Source organism: Danio rerio, chromosome 20 (assembly GCF_049306965.1).
Source record: "Danio rerio strain Tuebingen ecotype United States chromosome 20, GRCz12tu, whole genome shotgun sequence".
Taxonomy (NCBI): domain Eukaryota; kingdom Metazoa; phylum Chordata; class Actinopteri; order Cypriniformes; family Danionidae; genus Danio; species Danio rerio.
The window spans coordinates 34,114,816-34,133,944 of NC_133195.1; the positions used below are offsets into that span (position 1 = coordinate 34,114,816).

The 19,129-nt window shown below is 34.5% G+C and overlaps 1 protein-coding gene across 5 annotated transcripts in view; it reads right to left on the reverse strand.

Moving 5' to 3' along the window:
- The window catches only part of usta (uronyl 2-sulfotransferase a), a 118,858-nt gene that overhangs the window by 17,854 nt on the left and 81,875 nt on the right, over positions 1-19,129 (reverse strand). For 3 of the 5 annotated variants that reach the window (XM_073932604.1, NM_001032729.1, XM_073932605.1), the window contains 1 exon segment: positions 10,789-10,944. In XM_073932604.1, the coding sequence (XP_073788705.1) occupies positions 10,789-10,944 (156 nt within the window). 5 annotated transcript variants of the gene reach the window in all.

The window sequence follows — 19,129 nt, forward strand, 5'->3', positions numbered from 1 at the left end:
GATTTACCAAGTTTTTTGATCGGTTGTTGGATCCCATTTCATCTATTTATATGATGCCCTAAATGTGTACTCTTTTTGTGAAGAAAAAGTCAATACTTTTAAATGTGTAACAATAGTATATGTGTAACAATAAAATTTTTTTTTTTTTTTTTTTTTTAATTAATTTTTTTTTGGGGAGGAAGGTGTGACGACCCCTTGTGGTCGTTTGTGGCTGGGGTGTGGGTGTCGGTCTGTGCATCTGTGTGTGTGTGTTGCAGGTCCAGCTGATTGCGCTGGGATTGAGAACACCGGTTTGTGATTGAGTTGCTCTGCTATAAATAGCGTGTTCGTTTCAGACGAGAGTGAGAGGCTGCACGTGGAATCTGGTCACTTACCTTTCGGCTAGGATCGGTTTTGGACCTGATGGGCTAGCAACATGACCTTAATAATAGTAAATAAATATATTTTTGTACCGCAATTGTACTCGACTTCTCCTTATTTGTGGTGACCGGTTTAGGTCATAACATAGGCAAGTTGCTGGGACACACTGCTTCATCATGAACATACTGTTCTGTTTCTTCTGTTTTCTCATATGAGGTTTTTAAAAATCAATTAGCATCTGTGTCTTTATGAAAGTACAGAAATATTATTGCAGATGACATTAATTAAATATTTTTTTGAAAACAATTCACTTGAAATGCTGTTTATGAAAGCTTTATCATCATTTTATGCATGCTTATGACAACTGTTATTAAGCATTTAATCCAGTTATGTCATTTTAAATGCAAGTATAACTGTTTTTGATATGTCTTTCTTGTGAAAACTTATAAAAAAACACCATAACCTGTTTTAATCTTTGCATGACAACCTAACATTATCAAGACAACATATCTTGTCATAAATCTGTCATAAACATGACTGTCCTGAGGCCATTCTAAGGTTGTCAGCGATTTTTTTTAACAGCTTCGTTAATATTTTTCTTGACCTCAAAAATAGTATTGCAAATTGAAAAAGTCATTAAACCCCATATCATGTCATTCAACCACAGTGTGTACAGATCCAATTTGTCTTTAAAATTTCACTAATTATTAATAAAGCAATTAATGATAAAAGTGATAAAAAAAATAATGTCATAGACATGACTAAAACCTCCATCATATTCATAAAATGGGCTATGTCATTATTAACTTTAAGTTGTTACCATTATTTTTCATTAGATTAGATATTACACATTGATCATTCAAACCCTCTTGCCAATACCTCTCCACATCTGCCATGTTTGTAGTTTAGCATTTATTTTCGTTATCTGTGATTGCAGTTCAAATCAAGATCTACACTTCCAATGTCTGCTGAAAATGGACCGTCAGTTTAACACTGGAAGACTTATTTAAACACTGTGATTTGGGACACACTAATTATAATTTTTTTGTTTACTATTTAGGATGAAAAGTATGAAAGGCAGCTGCAGCAAGTGACCATAAACCAATAATTCCTCAACCACAGAAATGAATCCATTAAATAAAACCATCAACATATAAAAAGTGCAAACAGACCCCTTAGGTCTCAGAAGAACACAACTGAAGGAGACATTCCTCGCGTGGACGGTGCGTGGTGCAGTGGAAAATGGTTAGGTCATCTGATGAGGTGGACTTCTCATTAGCTTAATGTTTTCTAATGAGGGCCAGCTGGGGCCCCAGTCTGCTCTGATAGAGCCCATGTGTCCTTAACTGCATGTTACAGTCACTACAAACATACACACACAGGCATAGGGAGACTTAACAATCCTATAATGGATCACCATATGCAGAGCGGGATGATGTAATGTTAGTCTGCTGTGCCAGGACGGTGTGTGTGTGTGTGTGTATGTGTGTGTGTGTGTGTGTGTGTGTGTGTGTGTGTGTGTGTGTGTGTGTGTGTGTGTGTGTGTGTGTAGATCACAGCTTCTTGTAACTCTCAACAATAGCTTCCAGAAGTTTCCAGGTTGGAAAAGACCACCCTCAGAACTGAGATTTCATAGCAAAAATTAAATCTCTTAATGTTGCATCTTGACTCAAGCCGTCACACCATAAAACGTGCACTGCTCAAGCTTTATTATTTTACCAAACTCTGCACCAAATGCCAAAACAAAAAAAATCATGAACAACCTGAGGTAGTGACATAATTTGAAAAATGGAATAATTTCCTGTGCTGTACATGCTTTTATAGACATATAGAAGCTGTCCTGCTAAAGTAATGCTTTACAAGTCAATATATGATACAGTATATATTAATATATAATAATGTCATGCAGTTGTTAGCTTATCAGTTTAAACTGAAGGGTCTAATTCTGCTTCTTTGACCACTTCATAAGCTACACCTCAGTTTGTACTCTAGATGACTGGGTAAGGGTTCCATGTTTTGGTGTCTTGAGGTCAAATAAAAATATGAAGAATGTGATCCGATGCTTTATTTGGTAAACCTTGGCATTGTGATGGGCAATATTTTATTCAGTTGAATCAAGTATATAATTAGGTTTTTAATTTGAAGAGGCCCTATTGTGGGTTTTTGAAAATGACCTAAAAACTATTGATTCTTTAACAAAATAGTCGACTCGGAGTTGAATAAATGAATTGGGTTGGGTTCGGATCTTTCACTCGAATGCGCCGATGTTGATATGGTACATCACCAAATATGTAGTACCAGATCCGGTAAGTATCCCCTCAGACACTAGCGGAGCACGGGGGATTATGGAACTGATCATGGCGATCACTGACAGATGGAGATTTGGCTGTGGGGAATAAAGGGTTAAAGTTTATTTAAACAATAACATCACAGTATAGCCAACTGTGTGCTGTTTGTTCCTGTCATTTTTCAGATTTTTGATTCAATAACCTACGCTGCAATGCGGGATTCGCTAGCCGTTTGCAATTCAAGAAAGAGCAGCAGAGGCTATTATTTATGGGAATTTGTCAGTAACTGTTATGGACCAGTTTTTTCTTCCTCTGGATCATATCATGTAAGAGTAATTAAATTGTTGCCTTATTTTGTGTAGTTTGGAAAATATGTGTTTAAATTGTGTGTTGTAAGTTGTAATCGCTCCACGCGGCTTGTATTCATTCTATTATATCTATTATAGATCAGTGCTTGTACTCAATCTCTCAGGTTAACTCTCCATGGGGTTATGCTCATATTGCATCTAAACCGTGTTGAAAATGTGACGTGTGCTTCTTCCTTTACCGATTTAAATGCTTTTCCAAACTTTCGATGCTCTGCCAGTTGACTTTGCTATGGCCATCATCAGCTATTCCTCACACACGCAGCACTGTCAATTTTCAAATATGTTTAACTTTTGCCACTGTGTGGATTAATACTGAATGTGTTTCGTTGTTGTTATTATGTGGGGTTAGGTTCAAGAGTAGAGTAATATGCTGGTGTTTAACTGCATTGCTGTAATCCACTTGCATTGGGCTCTCACATACTCTCTGCTACTTCTTAGCCATGGTGGTCGGCTCTCTCTGTCTTGCGCTTAACCCAGTCGACCAATCACAGCAGACTGGGTCATTGGACCAATCAGCGCAGATTAACCTCACGCAAAGGAGGGGTTTGAAATCAAATGAATAGCTAAACAAATCAAATTGGAGATGTTGGGATAATTAGGTAAAATAGATGCATATTATAAGACAATGAAAGTGTTTTTTGACCTTGCATGCATATCAGCCTATTGTTGGAGACCCTCAAAACCAAAATAGGACCTTTTATAATGCAAAACATCTTAATTTAATCTTATGCAAATGAGCAGTCTAAAAGGGTTTTCCTTCTATTAAAAATTGTCTTGACTTTAAATGTTCAGAGAAAATTGAATTTATTCCCTTTTAACTCAATATCTTTTTGCAAATTAATCAAGATGAACACAGCAGCTCAGAGTGGCCGTGATTTAATAAAATGCAATATGTAGATCTATATATTTTTGTGCTTCAACTAATTAAATGCAAGAATAGTAACTTCAGCACGTGTGATAGGATCCTATAGACCATGGTTATTATGAATCTCCATTCAATGAAGCAGCAGACTATGAAACTTCTTGGAGTTCCAAAAAGAAAAATAAAGTTGTGCAATCTGGAGCAACATGAGATTAAGCAAATTATATCAAATTATATCAACTGGCAGTTGACAGACGGGGTATTTCCTGTGAACTCTCTTATTACTAACAACTCCTTGCTCCGTTTACACTTATATAATGATGCGAAGACCAAGTGTTTAATAGCAAGGAGCCACATTTGTACTTGTTTTGTACAAAAACAGACCAAACATTCAATCTATCCCCACAAATAAACTTCATTATTAATTCTCTAAATGAGAGTTTGATGACCCTTGTCCTGAGGAAAAAATGTGCATTTGGTTAGAAGACCCTGAAGATAGAAATAGACAAATAGAAAATCAGTGACAACCACAGCTTTCAGCCAGACAAAACAAGGACTGAAAATACATGTAATGCACTCAATAACAGTTATGCTAACTAATCACAGACAATGCTGACAGAATAATTCCCCAAGTACGGTCAAATGGCTAATAGATAATAGACGTGTGTATCACTAATCCAACCAAAAAACCCTTTTTCTTCTAAGTATTCATATAAGAAACAATTACTTCATCAATTTACAGATTCAAATATGGACCAAAAATGACCCGAAATGTATATTTTAGGCACATAAGCTACGAAATGAGAGTGTGACTTTTTTTCTCAATACATTACACCTAAACCAACACATTTGACCATTTGTCTGTAATAAGATGATATAAAAATACTTTAAAAATTAATGTGGGCACAAAAACTATTAAAAAAAAAAAAAAAATCACATTTTGTTAAAACACGGAAGATCAACATAGCATAATAAAGCTTAGAATTAAAAATTGCTATTGATCTTAGATGCAGAAAAGCTAGTCCATACTTTTATGACTTCTAGGCTGGACTACTGTAATGCACTGTTAGCTGGCTGCCCAGCAACCTCTATTAACAAACTTCAATTAGTACAAAATGCAGATGCCAGAGTTCTTACCAGGTAAAGAAAATAAGATCATATCACCCCAATTTTATTCTCCTTACACTGGCTGCCTGTTAAGTTTCGTATTGAATTTAAAATATTGCTTTTTACATAGAAAGCTTAAATAATCTAGCTCCAGTTTATCTAACCAACATTCTGTCTCGCTACAATCCAACTCGCTCTAAGATCTCAAAACTCAGGGCTTCTGGTAGTAGTAGAAAAGTTGAGTAAAGGAGGTAGAGCCTTCTCTTTTATGACTCCTAAACTCTGCAATAGCCTTCCTGATAACGTCCGAGGCTCAGACACACTCTTCCAATTCAAAGCTAGATTAAAGACCTATCTGTTTAGTAAAGCATACACTCACTGCATCACTTAGTGGGTTTACACACAGGTTTCTGCAGCTTGTTTTTATACAATATGAACAGCAGCTATGCTAACTATTCTCTTTATTCTCCATTTCCAACTGGGAATACTCATCCCGAGGCCCTCAGACTATGCAGAGTCACTGATTCGATCTAAGATGAGCAAAGAGATGATCCCAAAGTTTCCATATCCTGGACCAGGCCGTTTCCTGAGCAGCTACTGTGGTGGTCATGGAGGAGTGGAGAGCATGAGACTGATTCCTGTGACGCTACGGGGACAGACAAGTCTTTGCTGAAGCCCAGCTTGAGTCTGCAGCTCTGCATAAGACGTTTGGCCAGCGGAGAAATTGAAAAGGTTGAATTTCTCTCAAAGTTTTTTTTTTTCACTTTCACCAATTTGTAAAGTTTTTTTTTTCCCCTCGCCGCTGTTGCCACTAGCTTGCAGGGTTCAACGCTAAGGATTTTTTTTCGTAAAAATCGATCGGGCCAGTGGTTCTGATTTTTACTTGCCCTGCCAAAATTTTCACTCGCCCCACCAAAAAAAAAGAAGAAGTTAATAGCTATTTGACTGTGCGTGTGTGTGTGTGTGTGTATAAATATATATATATATAAACATATATATATATATATATATATATATATATATATATATATATATATATATATATATATATATAAATATATATATATATAAATATATATATATAAATATATATATATATATATATATATATATATATATATATATATATATATATATACATATATATATATACATACACACACACACACACACACACACACACACACACACACACACACACACACACACACAGAGTTGATTTCAGAATTATTAGTCCCCCTAAATTATTAGCAACCCTGTTTATTAGCACCCCTGTATATTCTGTTAAACATCATTTAGAAAATATTTTAAAAAGAAAAAAAAACAAAAACAAAAGGGGGCTAATAACTCTGTATATATATTTACAGTAATTTTTAAAATGTTTTTTAAGGAAAATTATTCAGTTCATCAAGACTACATTTATTAAATGTAAATTAAAAAAATGTTTAATTGTTAAATATTTATCAAAATTTTAAATAACTGCTTTGTTATTATATGTAGTTTCAAATAAAACCATTACTCTAGACATTATTGATTTGATTACTATTACCATTAATAAATATAATAATGATTAATATTAGTGATTTCTGAAGGATCATGTGACTGGAGTAATGAAGCTGAAATTTCATCTTTAAAATCACTGGAATAAATGAATGAATCAAATGATAAACTACTTTTGAACAGTTATTTTATAGTGCAACCTTTCACAATTTGTATTTATGATGAAATAATTGCAGCCTTGGTGAGCAGAAGAAGCTTAGTTGAACATATTTAACAATCATACTGACCCCAAACTTTTGACCAGTTGTGTATAAAATATTTTATAAGTGAAAATGTGCACTTTAATTTTAACAACCCATAGACATCGTCACCACATACAAATCGAGATCAGACTTTCTCATACAGAGCCTCATTTCAATTGTCAGGTTTTGTAGATATCTATCTATTGAATTAATCAATCTATTAAAAAAACGTTGACTATAATTCTGTATTTTAGGCTTAAATTATAGAGAGACATAGCAGGTGAACCGAGACTGCATCAGATCGCGAAGCAGATCAATGTTGATTTTCTTTCGAGCTGTCAGTGCAGAAATGAACAAAACAACTGGCCTAACACAACATATTGTAAGATTAAAACATGGAAAAAATGATCAGATATTAACTTCGGTCAATTTTCCTAACGGATAAACTGAGATCAGGCTGGATAAACAGCTCTCGGTAATATTTCAGCATGCTTTCACTTTCGCATTTACCGGTAAGAATGACATCTCGCCCTGCTCATCATTCTCTCTTCATATAGCCGTATATATGGCTATTACACGAACATAATACACTGTGATATAGCCTGGGTCGTTAGTTCGTTGCATTGTTTTGTTTTTTCGCTACAATCGATTCGCTCAATAGAACAGAGACCATCTCATTCAGGCGATCTCGGACTGATTGATTTAACGCGGATGCGAGCGCAACTGCTGGATACATGCCAAAAAAAAAACGCGCTAACGGGGGAAACGACACAGATTCCGAAACAAACGTCTATGTGTAAAAGCACCGAAAGATTGCATTTGCACACAATTGACAGACAGTCGCAGCACGCAGCTCTGGCTCGATCTGGCAGGCAAAAAGGCAGCACTGGCCCGATCGGGCCAGTAACATTCTGTACACTGGCCCGAGTGTCTCGCACGCTGGCCCCGGGCCATCGGGCAGTCCTTATTGTCGAGCCCTGGCTTGCATGGTTTGGGATCGGTAGAGCTACGCATCGATGGATTTGCTCTACAGTGTTTGGACTCTCAGTAGTGATTATTAAACCAAACTGAACTGAGCTAAACTGAACTTAAACAATAAAAACTGAACTACACTGTTCTAATTTACTATGATGTTTTATGTGAAGCTGCTTTGACACAATCTACATTGTAAAAGCGCTATACAAATAGAGGTGAATTGAATTGAATTGAATAAAAAAATGAATGTTATTGTTCTCGATAAACGTATACAATCAAATTTGTATTTTATGCATTTTTAAGTATGTGCAGGTGACTGAGGTCATGTTTGATAATAATCTGATAATAATAAGCATTTTGGTTTATCAGACAGATTCCAAGCAGATGAGAGACATTCATTCCAACACAGAGATAAGTAAATTAAATTTCTTTCACAAAACACAGTGTGTTTGTAATAAAATTATGACTTCAAACCAAACTAACGATCTCGTGATTTTCAATCCTTAATGTTTAAGTTTAATGTCAAGCAGTTGTTAGTTTATCAGTATAAAACGAAAGGGCTTGATTCTCCAAAAACAATGAGGGGTCTGGATGCAGACCTGGTGCAGTGCAATCTGAGCTGCAATCAATCTTTTTAATGGGCTCGTCTAACCCCACCCCTCACAATGACGTCATTCGCTCCATTTGAGTGCATTGCATCTGCCATTGCATCGCTAAGTGAAGCAATCTCAGCTTGCATTACAAAGGCTGCATCCAGATACTACTGAAACAACTGCAAAAATGAACATTATCTTCCACAAAACTGAACAAATAGACACAAAACTGAGCTAAATGTGAGTTGTAATGTTTTATTAACCCTTTGAGTAAAGCTGACAGAAAGAAAAAATACTGAATGCTATATATATATATATATATATATATATATATATATATATATATATATATATATATATATGTATATAATTAGGGCTGCACGATTAATCGAAAAAAGATCACGATCTCGATTCGACCCTACACACGATCTTAATTTTGCTTTTCTATGATTCAGCCAATTATATTTTCGAGGTCACAAGAGAAGCTTAAAGGCAGTCGTACAAGTCCTTAAAGGAACATGAACACCTCAAATGGTGTTAAATGTGTCACATACTGTATTTATAAGATATAATTCACCCAGAAATGTAATTTGTCTTCATGTAATGTATTCACAGCTGCAAAATCACAAGTGAGCTGACCGCGAGGCTGTTTGTTTACTGCTGAAAAACACACGCACGTACACACCAATGACGGCTACTTTAGTGAACAGAACCTGCATAGGCTGTGAATAACAGGTAATGAAGTAGTAAATAACATTCAGTTTGTTGCACAGAGCAATTGTTTGAGAGCGGCAGCCATGAGCTGCACTAGGAAGTAAAAATGAAACTGGCTGCACATCATTTAAATGATCATAACGCATTTTATGATTACAGCAAGCATTTGATATGTTTTTTTTTATTCATAGCTACCACACAGTGTTGTGCATGAAAATAAATGTTATACAGTTTCAGTATAGCTACTCTAGCTTATATAGCCTAATGTTGAATATAATGCAAGAAGAAATCTGACAATGACAAATGTCTGATTTTACCAGGGAAAACACACGTCACTATTACAGTATGTCTCAAACATAATAATTTATTTTTTTAATTATGAATAGTTATATTCTGATGTCATCATTTTACTGTGAATTAACAAACAGGACATATTAAAAGTCTGCTCAAGTCCACCATAATGACCGTACAAAATGTATCATTTTAACCAAGAGTAGACCTACATATAAGCCTAATATTACTATTGTTGTTTTACCATATCGTCACTTTAGAATTATAAGGTTCTATCTGACATTTTTGTCAAAATTTAGTTATTGACATACTCTTATTAATTGGCAACTTATTGTTTACATTTTAAGACTTTTTTGCACACATACTGTTTGCTATATGGATTGCAAAAACTTTGAAGCTCATTATCTCAAAATCATCCTGAACGCAGATAGATCCTTATAATTTCAAGGTGGCCACATGTTTGAGAATTAACAACAATAATAATAATAGTCTACTCATATTAACCTTTATTTTACATCTACAGAATCATGAGAAAGAATCTTGATCTTGATTTTAAGCAAAAAAAATCGTGATTCACATTTAAGCCAGAATCGTGCAGCCCTATATATAATATATAACATGCTGTGACTTTGGCATGTTGTGATTGACCAATTAGAACAAACTTTTACTGAGTGCAATGTGGTAAAATTATTTAATGCATGGCAAACATTTCATTATCCCCTACATATTCTATAACAATAAAAAATGTTAAGAATAATGAGATCCACAGACATTTTTCAAAATATCTTCTTTTGTGTTGGAAAGAAGAGTGGTCCAGGTTTTCCAATGGCTGTTTTCCACTCTCTCTCATCCTTCTCAACACACATTTCAGACAGTGGGTCTTTCTGATGGCAATGAAACATGCTTGTGTTCTGAGCTTCCCCCTGTAAACACTCACTTTTAATATTAGCTTTGAATGTTTACTGTACATCTAACCAGTTTACCCTCTTACACTTATGAATAATTTATCACTCACAAAATCATTTTATTCCAGCATTCAGACCCCATACTGTCCAGATGGAATTATGAAAATATTATTGAATAAGGATAGACTTCCTGTCAAAAATTTCTTCAGTTTCACTTTAATTTCACTCCCCCGCTCAACAAATGCACTGTATGAGTGTTATTTCATTAGAGTATTTATTTGAACTTTTCATACAGTAGGTTGAGTTTAGCTGTGTGGAGGTGTAGCGGCATGACTCGACCCAAAAGGGATGACAGAATATTTTCTTTTCCTCTCCGTAAGGAAATAAAGTGTGTGCTTTTCTCCACAATGAGTGCCATTCGGATGTGTTTCATTGCTGCTGGCACACAGGGAGCATTTCCCTTGGCAAACACCTTTATTTAATCACATCAGCAAGTCATCACACTAAGCTTTTTATCTCAGCATACTACACAAATTCTCATAGGTGTTATTTGCCTCAGACACACACTCACCCATCCACTGACCTGCTCATGCTTTGTAAGTCTGGTTTTGTTATGGATGTCAGAGGACACCAGGTTAAACTGGTGCTTTTCTGCCAGAATCCTTAGCAGCAGGACCACGGTCCGACTTCCACACTTGCCAACCCTGTTGTAGATCACCTGACTTGGGAATGGCAGTTCCTAGAGACACAGACATTCAAATGCATACATGTTATTATTAGAGGAAAACCAAGCTTCTGACCAATTTTCACAAGCATGATAATGTTCATTCAATTTAATAACTGATAGCCTACACAAAAAGTCTAAAGACAAAAAAAAATGGGAATCACAAGTAGGGCTTTGCGATTTGGCCTAAATTTTAAATCTCGATTGATTGAACATTTTAACTAAATTACAAGTAATGATTGATTATTTTATGTATTTATTTTATTTTATTTTATAGTTCATTGACAGGTTTTGTACAGTAAATATGCTCACGTATTAAAAGTGAGAGATTTTTAAACGAAGGGTGCATTACTTGATTAAAAAATACTTGATTTAAAAATAATTGAAAGAAACACACTATTTATTATCTATGATTTTTTATTGAACATCAGCGTTGAACAACTGAAATTAAAAAAACACATTGCCTGAAAAGTACAGTCATAAATGAAGTAGTAAAAGTATTTGAAAAAATGGATTAGGAAATATTTGATTGATTATAGGTTTTGAATGTCGATTTCGAATAATTTACATTTAATCACTCAGCCCTAATTACAAGTCAATTTAGGGATCAAAACATTCTATAATGTGTAATAAGTATGTATACTGAAAGATAAATATTCTAATTTCTGCTATAGAACTAAAGGGTTATCCCGTTCGAGACTTTGAGCCAGTAATAACAAATATAATTCTTATGAATAATAAGAGATTTTTGAGAATGTTTCAATAAAATAATTAACACTAGAACCATACAGAGGCAGTTATTTTGACCATTTATACATTTTGTAATTTGTTCGTAATAACTTTGTTAAAAATAACTTGAAGCAGTCTAGTAACTCGTACACAATTACAGTTTATCTTCCAAAAACATGACCTTTCTTAAATAAAAGTCCGGTAGCTCCAGTGTAGAGCTGCACAATTTATTGTTTGAGACTTTGAGCATCAATATCGCATGTATGTGTCCGCAAAAGTCACAATGCAAGATAGGCAATGTAGAGTTGAATTTATAGTTGATCAGAAACCACAGGTCAAAACATGTGAGATTTGTGGAGATGCTGCAAAATTGAACCATACTGAAGTGAAATTTATTTTCTCCCCTGATTACTCAGCTTAGATAGCCGGCCAGCTCTAGAAAGAGTCCTGGTGGTTCCAAACATCTTCCACTCTCGGATGATGGAGGCCACTGTGCTCATTGGAATTTTTAGAGCAGCAAAAAATTTTCTGTAACCTTCCCCACCCAGCCTTATGCCTTAAGACAATCCTGTTTCGGAGGTCTACAGACAATTCCTTTGTCTTAATGCTTGGTTTGTGCGTTGACATGCACAGTCAACCCTGGAAGCATATATGGACAGGTGTATGCCTTTTCAAACCATGTCCAATCAACTAAATTTACCACAGGTGAACTCCAATTAAGTTGCTGAAACACCTCAAGAATGATCAGTGGAAACAGAATGTACCTGAGCTCAATTTAGAGCGTCACCGCAAAGGCTGTAAATACTGGTGTACATGTGATTTATCAGGTTTTTTATTTTTAATAAATTTGAAACGATTTCAAAAAATCTTTTTCCACTTTGTCATTATGGGGTATTGTGTGTAGAATTTTGAGGAAATAAATATATTTAATCCATTTTGGAACAAGGCTCTAACATAAAAAATTGTGCAAAAAGTGAAGCGCTATGAATACTTTCCAGATTCACTGTATGTATATAATAAATTACATACAAATATATGTAAATTTCACTCCCCTACAAGATCCTCCCAATCAATCTAAAACAATGATTTGGCAAACAAAGCTATTTAAGTCATCTGGTGAAATGTATTTTATATCGCAATATTTATTGCAGTGGAAAAAAAATATTGAACTGTCAGATTTATCCAATATTGTGAAGCCCTACTCTAGTTTTAAAAACGAGTCAGAGGAAAGTAACCTGGATGAAACTAGGGTCCGGAGAGCTGCTCTGACCCCAGTGTATGTGTGTATATTAGAAATATATAATCATGACAAAGGTTGTGATTTGAGTTATACTATTTATTCTCCATAGTGGATATGGTTTTATTAAACAAAACACAATTACATATTTATTGTAGTGTGTTTCACAGCCCTTTCAAACCAAAATGTTTAATTTCTGGGGGTAAATTATATAAACGTGGTAACATTGTATAGCATTGTTTGTTGAATGTCACATAGCAGTTGAGAAATTCAACATAGTGACTAAAGTAAAAAAGAATACTTTAATGCTTTAATCCCATTTGAATTGAACATACTACTACCTGAAATAAAACCATATCTGCTAAAGCAGTCATGGCTTTTACCTTGCTGTATTGAGCTCTTTTATCAAACTGTGTTCAAAAGTAGCACCAGTGAATATACGTTGCCAAATTACAACCGCATAAATAATGCAATGAGCTTAGTGATTTTAATATCTTTTATATACAAATATGTTGGATTAATGCAGTAAAACTTTTAACATGAAAATAAATTGCTATTAGGAGGTGGAAAGTGACTGTATTAATGAGTAATTAATTCAACTGATTCATTCAAATGATTCATTCAAGATAGCAGCAAACACGGTAACACTTTACAATAAGGTTGTGTTAGTTAATGCATTTACTAACATGATCAAACAATGCACAATACATTTATTTGGGTATGTCTTCATGTTTGTTAAAGTTAGTTTATGAAAATAAAGCTGTTAATCACTAGTTCATGTTAACTCGCAGTGAATTAACAAATGTTAACAATTATGATTTTGGATTTTAATAATTCATTAGTAAATGTTGAACTATGATTATGATTATTGTACATGTATTGCTCATTATTAGTCCTTGTTGGTAAATCCACAAACTAATGAAACCTTATTGTAATGTGTGACCACAAACACTTTTCTAAAAGGATCATTAAATTATTGACATACTTGAATTGTTCAAAAAGACAACAAAAAACAAAAAACAACCATTGATTCTGTTGTGATCTATTTTTGCTAATGATATAGATTTTCACAGAATATTAACTAATTATTTTTACAATTAAATAAAATAAATGTCTGATTTGAAATGGTACAGTTATTAATGAACACAAACAACAGTCCGGTGTGTGCTGTCGCCTAATATATGCTTTGACTGAATGCTATGAATACAAGAACTCAAATTTTACTGCAGTGTGTTTGTTCGGTGAATATTTCACCTGCAAATTGCAGTTAAATGTATGTGTAGGTATGTTTTCACATATTTCCACTTGGCCTAGGGTGAAAAAATGCTCCCAAGTGAAATAATTAGAGTGGAAAGTATGTGTTTGTGTTTATGCATTTAATGTGTGACATGATTTTAAACGCACATATTAATTCAGGCATGTAAATAAACTCCCTTCTTATTACCTAAACCAGCCCCCTTCCAGTCTAGACCCCCTCATGCCTTTCATTACTCTCTGTCTCTCAGTCTCACGCTTCATAGTGTGGAACTGCGCTCTCGTCCAAAACAACAAATACGGTTCAAGTTGAGGGAGAATGCCCTCTTTTCACCTCGCACACACATAAGAGGCCTTGTCTGAGCCCAGCTGCCTCGCTAATTCTCCCACATCCCATTTTCATTCACTCCATCTCCATTTCTATCTCACTCACTCTTTTATTTCCCCTTTAATATGAACACAATCAGACTTTCTATTTCATCTCTTGAGTTCTGTAATACTGAAAAATAAATAATGCAATCTGTTTGATTTAACAAACTGTTTACAGTTTTGGGGTTTATTTTATCTTTTAAGATTTGTATTTTGTTTTAATTAATCATTTCTAATGCTTTTATTCAGCAAAGATGCATTTAATTGGTTAAACATGGCAGTAAAGACAATGACATTGTTACAAAAGATTTCTTTTCCCAATAAATAGTGTTCTTTTGAACTGTCTAGTTTACTAGTTTCATAGTATGTTGTTGTGTGCCCAAGTTTGTGAATGCCTGTTCAGAGTTTGTGTGCTTATAGACTTGTTTTTCCACAGCTGTGAGATGTTAATAGTGGTTGTTGTCATTGCTGGCTTGAGGTCTTTTCGAAACTGTGGGGGTTTCAGCTACTTTCCCAGACTAGACAGATCCACACGAAACATTGTTACCTTGGAAAATGCTAGGTACATCTTTATATAGCGAACAGAAGAGGTTTAGGTGGAAACTGGATGATTTATATACATCCATACACTCAAGTGGACTTTGATTACATTACATCACATTCAGGCAGTCATATTTTCCAAATGTTTTATTCTAAACTGTAAAACTGTATATACACTTATGTAAATACAGTACACACATGCTCTCGAATACATTCTTGTGCACATCTGTCTGAAGTGCAGGACTTTAACATTTTACATTAAATTCACTTGGCGATTTGTTCTCAGATGGAAAGTACAGTGAATAGTATGCTATTTTGCAATCATACTGTTCCGAATTCCCCAGCCCTGAATTCAGCTCTGTTCCCCAAACTAAAGCAAACATAGTTTGCCTCTTATTAAAGCAAATCAGGCTTAAACACCATAATTAAACATGGATCTGTTTGAGTCTCTTTCTATTTCCTTCAGTGTCTTTGGCCAGCTGCTGATGCACACACTCTTATCTTTGTCTGTCTTTGTGGCTCAGGGTCAGAGAGAGCTTCAGTTTTACACTGTCTAAAGAAGAAAATCTGTGTCTTTTGTTTATTCCAGAACAGAAAAAAATATCATTTTTAAACAAAGTTTGTATGTACAGTCAATTTTTGCCCTAAATTATATATATATTTTTTATTATAAAATAAATAAATAAATAAATAAAATAATAAATTATTAATGAATTTTATTAGTGATTTTTTTTATCAAATATTTGCCAAATGATGTTTAACAAAGCAAGGAAATTTTCACAGCATGTCTGATAAAATTTTTCTTCTGGAGAAAGTCCTTGTTTTATTTTGGCTATAATAATTAATATTTATTTTAAACCATATTAAACTATTTCATATTAGCCCCTATAAGCTATTTTTTTCCGATTGTCTACAGAACAAACTTTATACAATGACTTGCCTAATTGCCCTAACTTGCTAAATACTAGGGTCTTGTAAAATATGTAGTAAAATATTATGTACTGCCATCATTTATTCATTCATTCATTCATTCTCTTTTCAGCTTAGTCTCTTTATTAATTCGAATTCACCACAGCGGAATGAACCGCCAACTTATCCGGTATGTTTTACGCAGCGGATGCCCCCGGATCTCTGGGAAACATCCATACACACTCATTCACACTCAAACACTACGGACAATTTAACCAACCCAATTCACCTATACCGCATGTCTTTGTACTGTGGGGGGAAATGGAGCACCCAGAGGAAACCCAAGCGAACACAAGGGGAACATGAAAACTCCACACAGAAACGCCAACAGACCCGGTCGAGGCTCGAGCCAGCGACCTTCTTGCTGTGAGGTGACAGCACTACCTACTGTGCCACTGCGTAGCCTGTACTGTCATCATGGCATGTTAATGCATCTTAATGCAAGTTTCCATCCTTGAGCATCAGAAAAAAAGTATGATCAGATAAAAATGCAATATTTTGAAATTTGTATAATGAGTTCCTCACCTATGCTTAGTGTGAAAAGATGCACCTCAAAATAGTCCTCAGCTGGAAAGTGGCCAAACATGCAGCAGATGCCAAAAAACCAAAGAATGCAGAGGATTTTTTCTAAACCGTGGGCTGTTTAACTGCTCAGGACAAGGGACTCGCAAACAACTATCTAAAAAAGCTGAATACAGTTGTGGATCATTCAGATAATAACAAACTGTTAAGATTCAAGGATATGTACACTTTTGCACAGTTTGTTTTTTTTGACAAATGTACTATTTTGTTTAGTATGTAAAGATCGACAATGTGTATGTAAACATATAAGCAAAACATATATAATTTAAATCTAATCTAGAAGATTCACTGTGAAGTACGTCTTCTAAATTGCTAAACACACTCTAAAACACAATTTTTAACAAGAATTATTTTTAAAAACCAGATGGTGTATCTACTGAACTGATCTCATGAGATTATTGGATACACTGTAGATCTATTTTGCTGTGGTATAGAGGCCTCTGGAGTGTACTGTATATATTTAATACAGGAAATGGCAGAATGTATTAGAACAATCCCTCTAGAAAAAAAAAAAACAAACATTAAAACATTGCTTGTACAGTTTATATTTGCACAGGACTATCTCTGCAATTCGCAAGAGTATTTTTATGGGTGGATCCTCCTCTCCTGTTCTCTTCTGTCATATTCATGTGCGCTCACACTCAGTTCTTAATACTATCAATGAATCATCCCAGCATTCCAGAGTCTGTGAATCATTTGAAAGCAAAGAGATGGAAAATAGCACATGTATTGCAGAGAAATGAGAGTAATTCTCTGGAGCTATGTTTAACCACTAAACACTGATTATAACACAGATTACAAACATGCTTATGAATCATTTCAAATCTACAGGAAATTGAAACATGCAACAAGTGCTTTAAGACTTGCATCTTAAAACAACTGTGTCCTGTAACGCATATAATGATTCGTTTTTCAACACGTCTTTAAAAAAACCAGAGACAAACCGCAGTGATGGCTTCAAACCTACTATTATGAAACAGAGCAATGGTTCATCCTCTGAGCAAACCCAGCTGAAACATTCACTGGGTTCAACACTCATTTAAAATCAAGCTGGCTCTTTATACTCTTTCTGTTTCACTTTCTCTCTCTAATCCTACATCAACATCAACAGAGAAGTCCTCCTTTTAATGGAAGCATTGATAAGATGAGCAGTCGTGAATGTATGCATCAACTTAACTTTCATAATTGCTTTTTTGACACTTAAAATTTCAAGCATAAACATCTCTTTTTGTCAGCTAAATACTTCATAATATAAAATGTTTTCAGCTTTTATTTCATAATATCCCAGCAAACTGAAGTTGAAGTCGATTCATTTTACTTTTGTCAGATGCACGTATTACTCTGGTTTACTTTTCGCATGGTTATACAAATCTTATTTATTTTTATAAATTTTATTTATATCAGTTTTAATAAGCACAAAACAGAACAAAAACATTTATACAATCTATAATACTTTTTTATACAAATGATAACAAAAAATACAGATAAAAAAACAACATAAAATAATAACATGCAACATATAGAGAAAATAATATAGACCATCAAGTTTACTTGATCAAACTCAAAACATTAAAAATGGAGTAGAAAAGTAGCATTACAATAGTTTATGAATCATTAGTGTCCTACTTTCAACTCTTGAAAAGATAAGCAAGGAAGAGTTTCCAGATTTTGTTAAACTTTTTAGAGGCATCTGCCCAAGCAAAACAATTTTTTTCAAGCTTAAACCACCATTTCAGTCAGCTATTTTTAAAAAGTAGGTGGTAAAGTGGACTTCCAATCCATCAAGATCAAAAGATATGCTTATAGAATTCTAACAAATTGTGGTGTGATTGCTTTGGGCAGTTCATTTGAATATTGATTCATTTTGTTTTCAGCTTAGTCCCTTTATTAATCTGGGGTCAACACAGTGGAATGACTTTCCAACTTATACAGCATATTTTTTACACAGCGGATGCCCTTTCAGCTGCAACTCATCACTGGGAAACATCCATACACTCCCGCAATCACACACATACACTACAAACAATTTTTAGCTTACCCAATTCACCTGTACAAACATGTCTTTGGGCTTGTGGGGGAAACCAGAGTACCCGGAAGAAAACCCACACGAACACGGGGAGAACATACAAACTCCACATAGAAATGCCAACTGACCCAGCCTAGGCTCGAACCAGCAACCTTTTTGCTGTGAGGCGACAGCACTACCTACTGTGCCACTGTGACGCCCCACCACTATACGATCACCGCAAGCTACGGGACAGCTCATTTGAATATTTTTCCACAAAATAAAGCATGTTTGTTTTTAAGTGCTTTGGTTATTTTAGATTTTGGTTGTACATCAGATTTTTTATGATAAATAAGTGGTTCATGTAAATTGTTTACTATTTTAGACATCTACTGTATGTTTAAAAACTGTTTTTTGGTTATTTTGCATTTTTATTTTTGTTCCTAAAAATTACTTAAGCGAACCAGAACCAAAAATATAAGTATTAAATAAATGTTTTTCATTCAGCAATCCTG